Consider the following 8,286-nt stretch of genomic DNA (forward strand, 5'->3'; position numbering starts at 1 on the left):
AATATAAAGGCTTCGAGTTTATCATTCTTTACATCTGAGTAATACTCCATTGTATAAAAATACCACATCTTTTTCATCCATTTTTCAGCTGATGGACATCTTGGTTGTTTCCAAGATTTGGCTATCACAAATTGTGCTGCTATAAACATAGGCACACATATATCCCGATAGTATGATGTTTTCAGATCATCTGGGAAGATTCCAAGTAGAGGAATAGCTGGTTTAAATGGGATTTCAAGTTCAAGTTTTCTAAGGAGTCTCCACACTGATTTCCATAATGGCTGAACCAGTCTACATTCCCACCAGCAGTGGAGAAGGGTTCCTTTTTCCCCACAATCTCTCCAACATTTGTTGTTGGTTGATTTGCTTATGATAGCCATTCTTTCTGGGGTGAGATGATATCTCAATGTTGCTTTAATTTGCATTTCGCAGATGGCTAGTGATGTGGAGCATTTTTTCACATATTTATTCACTTCTTTAATTTCATCCTCTGAGAAGCATGTGTTCATCTCAGATGCCCATTCCTGGACTAGGTCTTTAAATTTTAGGGCTCTAGTGTTTTTTAGTTTTTTATAAATTCTAGGAGCAGACCTTTGTCTGAGTAGTTATTTGTCATGATTTTTTCCAAATTTGTACGTTGTCTTTTCACTTTGTTGGTAATTTCTTTTGACGTGAAAAAAATTCTCAGTAAGAGCAGGTCCCATTTGTTAATTCTTTCAAGTGTTTCCTGTCCAATTTGATGTTTGTTCATGAACTCTTTGCCTAGCCCTATGTCTTTTAGAGTTCTTCCTACTTTCTCTTCCAGGAGATTTAGTGTCTCTGCTTTAATGTTTAGATCTTTAATCTATTTTGACTTTAGTTTAGTGCATGGTGATAGACCTGGGTCAAGTTTTAGTTTTCTGCATGTAGAGAGCCAGTTTTTCCAGCACCATTTGTTAAAGAGGTTATCTTTCTTCCAGCGAGTATGTTTGGCCCCTTTGTCAAAGATAAGGTGGCTGAGTGTGTTTGTAGGGGCTGCAGCATCTTCTAACCTATTCCATTGATCCTCAGGTCTATTTTGTTGCCAGTACCATGCTGATTTTATCACAGTAACCTTGTAGTATAATTTCAAGTGAGGAATTGTAATGCCTCCTGCCTTGTCTTTATTGTTCAGGATTGCCTTTGCTAATCTAGGTCTAAAGAAAAGAATTTTAAAAAGACGACAGAAACATTTAAACATTAACTGCTTCTTTCCACAGACCAGCAAAAATCTGCAGTACAGTTGTCCAAACCATCCTGCTTACATAGATATAACTCTTTCCCTACTCCCTCTCTTATCCTTTTCATCTAATTCCTTTTTTTTTTGTTTGTTTGTTTTTTGTTTCTTGTTTTTCAAACAGGTTCATTCCCTTTTCTCAGTATCTACTGTATCCTCTAAATTTTATTTTCTTTTTCAGTTTTATACATTAAAGAGACAATACTATGTTTACACACAGGGATCTGATTTATTTCACATAAGAGTATGGTCTCTAGTTACATCCATTTACCAATAAAAGCCTCAAATTTATGCTTATCTACAGCTGAATAATACTCCACTGTGCAAAAAATACCACATCCTCTTCATTCATTTTTCAGTTGATGGGCATTTAGGTTGCTTCCAAGACCTAGCTATGATAAATTGGGCTGCATCACTGTGCTTTCCCAGAACTTCCTAGGCCAGCCCATGAAGACATGGCTGTTGACACAACATTCGTGGAGAGTGCACCATAATTCAGTCTCCATGAGGAACAGAATTACATGGACACATATTATATGGACATATGTAAGGATATGTGAAAAATTGATGAACGAAAATGTCCCAGGGTAGGGCAGAGCCCACTACAAGAATCCAGATTTCTGTTATGATAATAATTTTTATAATAGCAATTTTAGTATTATTTTTATAATAAGTTATAAATATTCAATACAGTAGTAATTTTAAATTATTATAATTTATAATAATTTTAAAGATCAAAACAAAACAACAAAGCCAACAATATTTCTCCAAACATGATTATACTATTCTCAGAATTTGTTGCTCAGGAAAAACTGATCAATACTCCATTCAATGAAGGATACAATCTAGCGTCATATTCTGCACAGGACTATATGAACAGTTGAAGGAATAAGTCTACAGATGTAATGAGTGTGAAAGGAGCAACATCTTCATCTAAGGCCACTGAAGAGAAAATGTATTGAAAAGATGCAGAATATAAACACCATAACTAAGTCTTGGAAGCTTTAAACCTGGTTAACATGCATACCTGGATCTGAATTTGGGCAAATTCATGTAATGCAAAGCCAAATTCATAAGACACTAGATATCTCATGCATGCTATTGAATACAATACATTGTAAATCACTGGTTGTTCAGTTTGTGTCCTTTTTACTGACAGTATAGTGACTTGTTACTGCTATCCACCATCATGAAAAAGCATTGAACCATGTACCACTAGTATGAAAAATGAGTAAATTTCAAAATTAATAGTAAGATTTGCACTAAATAATTTTCATTTTCTCTTCATTAGTAGAAACTTAACTCATGGCCTCATGTATATTAAACAAGTTGGTTTAGATTTGAGGTGCATTCCAAAATATTTATTTCATATTGAAAAGGGGTCTTGCTCAGTTATCTAGGCTGGGGCTTGGTGATTTAATAATCCTAAATTTCCCAGTTGACTGATACTAAAGTGGTGCACTACCATGCCTCAGTGATGTTTTCTTCACACAAGCACTGTAATCCTGGGAAAGCACGGTTGTTTAAAGCCCCAATCTTAAACTAGCAAAGGAGCACAGATCCCCAAGGAGATCCCAACAGCCAAGGAGGTAAAAACTATCAAACTTTCTCCCAAGCCTGGGCAACTTAGTAAGATTTGGTCTCAAACATAAAAATTGACAGGGGGATGTAGCTCAGGGCAACATCTCTGAGTTCACTCTGTACAATGAAAAGATGAAACACCTTGAAATATTTTCTTTGCAAGAGATACCCCTTTCTATACTAGTGATGATGGATACTGTATATTTAATCCTACACCAGGACCAGTTTTCTAATTTCTAATTTAGCCTCAGGAACGATTAGGTGAGCTGTTCAGTAGCCTTAGAGGAAATACTCATCTCTCATTAAGTTCTCCTCCTTTTGGGGGGCCTGTGACCTTAGACCCAACCTCAAAAAAGCCAGCAAACAACTTATTGCAAGAATAATCTGATGGCTGGAGAAGTTTATGCAGTTGGTGATTTTTGCCTTCCTCCCAGGCTCCCTGCTCACCCATTTCTGTTTCACGCCCATTTACTCTTGCCTGTTCAGAAAACCTTCTTTTCTATTCATTCAAGTGCCCGCTTACCTTAACTATAGGAATTTACTCCTACTTCACTACTTCTTGTATACAAACGTGTCATTCAGTGTTTCCATTTTTAAAACAATGTCTAGAAACAGTCCACAGGCTCCAAAGCAGTTAGTTGAGAAATGGCCTCTCTTTTCTTTTCCAGTCACACCGATATCACAGGTACACCTCCCTGGAGATGACCCAGTACCACGCATTTCCTACTGTGGATTTAACAGGCAGCCCCTTCAGACAGTTGTCCTTAGCAGGAACACTTTTCCCTCCCTTGGCAACACATTAACATCCCCTTCATCTTTGAGAATTCTAAGCTCTATAGAAACCCTCATTTAAATAGGCTAATGGTATGGCTGGCCAGATAGCTCAACGGAGTGAAGCGCCTGCTTAGGCAGAGAGCAGAGGCCTGGGGGGGGGGGGTTCCATCCCCAGCCTGCAGTGTCGCCCCACTCTCAAGGCACGCTGAGAGGGTGACTAAAGACGGACTGGGCACTGGGCGTGCTGGTGTGCACCTGTAATCCCAGGGCTTGGGAGGCTGAAAACAGGAGAATCACTATGAGTCCGATCTACATAGTGAGGCCCTGTAGATGATGTAGTAAATACCAAAAATAAATAAATCGTCTAATGGTAAAAAAATTATTTAGTTAATTTGCAAATAAGGCAGGTAGCTAGGAAAGATCCTGCCATAGAGTGGGCAAGTTAGCCACTGTGATAAGATTAAAATGGGGATAGTCAATTACCCAGGACTTTGGACCATGAGAGTATTTTCGGCACGACAGAGAATTCAGACTCCTCCCTATTGAAAGGAAGAGCAGCCACTCTCTACTAAGCTCCAGAGTTTCCAGAAACTTAAAATACAAAATATCGCATGTTTTTCTAAAATCTGTTTCTTTTTAACAGTGCATGTGGAGGAAATGGGTTAGAAGGTCAGAAGAGTTCAGTGTTTGTTTTAAATCCACAGCCCCCCCCCCCCCCCCGAGATAGGTGGTCACTAAATACCGAGCATTTATTATGCTCTGCTTATCTATAATTAGCTCTAGAATAGAAAGGCCAAGGGGCCACTCACTCCTGACACTTCTGGAAATCACGGAGTTATTTTTCTTATTTCCAGCAAAATCTCTCCTAACCCCTTCTTTCGGTTCGCGACCTCACATCTCCAGGTGGTGACCATGCGAGCTCTGTCTATGCAGCAACATCGTTGCGAGCAAAGGTCTCACGAAAAAAAAAAAAAAAAAAAAAAAAAAAAAGGATGATTTTTCCCCTTTCGCTGAGTATGGAACCCAGGGTTTCCCCAAAGCCCCAGCTCTCTGCAGACCGCGGGGGACACACCTCTGCGTGGGGCCGAACAAGCAGGTATTAGGGAACAGCTGTCACAATACAGCGTCTGTGTGCTGGGGACCCAGAATTGACCCCACCTGCGCAAAGCGGAAGATGTTTCAGATGAGGATGGGGACCTCGGTGTCTGCAGCGAAGCAGGGAGGCTGCAGGTCGCCGCAGCTGTTTCTGGCCACTTCGGTCCAGAACGCTCCCTATTCCACCCCGTCCCTACCTCCCGTCCCATAACGTCACCATTGCGTAGCTTGAGGGCCCCGATCCTTCCAATGCAGCTCGCAGCCAGTAGACATTAGAGAGAAAAGGGGTCTAGACAGCTGGGTCCTCTCATCCCCGCTCTCTGGGCTCGGGACTCGCCATGACACAGGAAGAGCCCGCCTCCCTCGGCCCCTGATTGGTAGGTCGAGAGCCGCGCCTTCCTCATCGCTGATTGGCTCCTGCTCTTTCTCTGACATTTGCACTGGTAGTGACAAGAGAAATAAAACTCTTCCTTCCAGAAGGGGTGGGGCTCAAATGATATATCGTTAATTCATTTAATTTTTGTCTTTGTGACCCTTTACCGATGCATCTCAGGCTGCGCTTCAGCTCACTTTTTTACCCCGCGCTAGCTTGGAACTTGGGGCGATTGTCCTACGTAAGTGTCGCTAGGGCTTCGATTACAGTCATGAACCACTAAACCTGGCTCAAATGATTTATTGGAACCAAGTAAATTCTGGACCAGTTTCTTTTCCGCAATGTCAATCTCACCTCCCATAAGGAATGCTTATATATGTTTAAGGGCTTTCCTCTCGACTTCTCAAAACTTTCATGTATTAAAGGACTCAATGGCCTCTTCCTGAAAATGGGTCACAGATATGCTTGGAACCTTTGAAGGTCACTCTCCTGTTTAAGAGTCAATCCCGAGATATCTGAAAGTATCATGAGTCCAGGACAAAATGAAATAAGGGTCACCGAATTGGGAATACATATTTGCATACAGATCATGAAGCGTGTCTTTGCTTGGTCAATATTTCAATCCAGTAAGATTCATGAGGTGAGCGCGTCAAGGTAAGCGTATAAGCTCAGGTAACAGGTAGCACATCTTTGTTCTGTGAAAGGGAATAGTTTTTCTCTATATTGTCTCATATTGATGCACCACCCATGCATTCACAATACTCACTGTGCAACCAGCTTAGAGTATTTTCAGGTCACTGAGACGAGACAGGTCCTTTCCTTACTATTTCAATCTAAAATAAATGAGAAGAGTCCAAAGTGAAGCATAATAGAGGTCACAATAAAGGTACCATTAGAGCCTGATAGCTCAGCTGACTAAAGCACCTGCTTAGGCAGAGCTCAGTGGCCGGGGTTCGATCCTCAGCGTGCCATGCAGGCCCCGCCCGAGGGGTGTGCGGATACCATGATAGAGACTGTGCTTGGTGGTGTGCGCCTGTAATCTCAGCACTGGGAGGCTGAAAACAGGAGAATCACTCTGAGTCCGATCTAAGTAGTGAGACCTTGTAGACCCTGCCCTAAATAAGAAAGAAAGAGGGGCTGGGAAATAGCTCAGTGGAATAAGTGCTTGCCTGGCAAGTGCAAGGTCCTGAGTTCGATTCCTGGTACCACCAAAATAAAAGAGAGAGAGAGAGAGAGAGAGAGAGAGAGAGAGAGAGAGAGAGAGAGAGAAAGGTACCAATAGATGGCGGACAAGATAATATCGAAGGGGAAATGATTTCCTAAGGGAGGTAAGTGGGTCTAGAGATCAAATGCAGACCTCAGAGTAGAAATTAGAATGACAGGACATGAGCCAGAGAAAGACTCAACAAGACAGAAGAGTATAAAATTTCAGACAAATAATTATGTAAAGAGTATTGAGAAATTTCTTAAGAGTCACAGAATTGACTCCAGTTTTCCCAACTATACTCCACAAGATAATATACGTTTAAAATATTTTTCTACAAACTTTTCATAAATATACTCATATATTAATAGAGATAACACACTTAACAAAGTTGATATTACATTCTATTCATTTGCTGTGAATGCAAGCTTCAGAGTACTAAGCCTGCAGAATCATTTAATAGACACAACTTTACAATAATAATTCAAACAGATTCTGTGAAACAGTGAAACCTCAGTCTTCCAGCTAGCTTATCATTGTAACTAATGTGTTTTTGCATGTGATGTAGAGAGAAACATATAAAAGAATAAAAGTGATGCATAGCAAAATGTGGATCCTGATCAGTTCAACAATAAAGCAATAAATCGAGACTGGCAGGAACTATGTCTAGGGCATGGACACCCAAGGGTAAGTGTAGACATCCATGCACTGTGGTTGCTTCCCAGCTGTATGAACTTGGCACTCTATTACATTTCCATAGCTTCTGCTTTTGTGAGGAAGACCAGGGACAATCAGAAAGAACTTTAGAATTTCTTTAGATAATTCCGCAATCTAACATGCAAACAGGGGCCTTCATGTTGGAAACACTTTCTGAGTCTATGATCACAGGGCCCTTTGTAGGGTATGGCCCTTTGACACTGTTGCTAGAGGAATAAATCTGGCCTTCAGCATGCATATTTTGACTCGGCCCATAAACACAGAGAAAGGCAACAGACATGAAGGAGGCCCTATAACATCTCATGGCTTAATTTTATGATTTGGACAGAGGAGGTGATAAATGACAACAGAACTATGCTAAAGTGTGTTTCTGATAAAAACCAAGAAACAACACCACCAAAAACTTCCCAAATACCCAAAAGAGAAAAAATGTTAACATAGTGTAGTGACACTGGAATTTTTAACACTTTCAGACAGAGGGGGCAAAATAAAAGGATTTAGGGTTGTTAAGCTCCAGTGGAGCCAGGCATATTGGTGCATTTAGCACTCAGGAGCCTGAGGAAGGAGGATTATTGAGAGTTTGAGACCAGCTTGGGGGTACAAAGCAAGCTCAACGCCAGCCTGAAATGCCTAGTGAAATCCTGCCTCAAAATCTAGTCATGGGCCAGTGAGATGGTTCACCAGTCTAAAGCATCGGCTTAGGTAAGCTTAGGGAAGTGCCGGGACTGTGGTTTGATCCCCGGCACCACATGCCCTGTCTCCAGGGACACACACACACACACACACACACACACACACACTGATTGATAAAAGTGTGAGTTTCAAACATGGTGGCTTTGAGGACAAAGTCATAAACATAGGTCCTGCTACCTTGGGCTAAATGACAGCCTAAAGGGGTCTACTCACTGGGATTCTGATTCATTCAGGTTGTCCATTCTTTCTTAACATGCAACTTATTGTCATGGAATAGAAGTATACAAAACAGTAATTTGTCTGTCATACCTCTAGTTATTCTGGAAGGAAAAATAACTTGGGTTCTAGTACTGTAGAACAAAATCAGAGAGGATTTCAAAACAAAAGACTATCATGCCAAATTCTCCACCATACTTGATTTAAATTGTTTATATACATAAAAATTATATAATTCTTTATGCTTATTTTTAAAATATATTTTAATTTCTAAATGTTTTTTCATCATATTCTGTAGGGACTTAAAGTTCAACATATCAATACTTGATGAAAAATACCTGTTCCATGTTATGCCTAAGATGTTTGATATTCAGACAG

General features: G+C 40.6%; 1 protein-coding gene across 1 annotated transcript in view; it reads right to left on the bottom strand.

The window, feature by feature from the left end:
* The window catches only part of LOC101589917 (zinc finger protein 14-like), a 21,487-nt gene extending 16,505 nt beyond the window's left edge, over nt 1-4,982 (bottom strand). The window contains exon 1 of the mRNA XM_023706411.1: nt 4,923-4,982. Within this exon, the coding sequence (XP_023562179.1) occupies nt 4,923-4,925 (3 nt within the window). The 5' untranslated portion in view covers nt 4,926-4,982. The remainder of the gene's footprint in view (nt 1-4,922) is intronic.
* Nucleotides 4,983-8,286: the final 3,304 nt, after the last annotated feature.

The sequence above is a fragment of the Octodon degus genome, unplaced genomic scaffold, assembly GCF_000260255.1.
Source record: "Octodon degus isolate 3935 unplaced genomic scaffold, OctDeg1.0 scaffold00255, whole genome shotgun sequence".
Taxonomy (NCBI): domain Eukaryota; kingdom Metazoa; phylum Chordata; class Mammalia; order Rodentia; family Octodontidae; genus Octodon; species Octodon degus.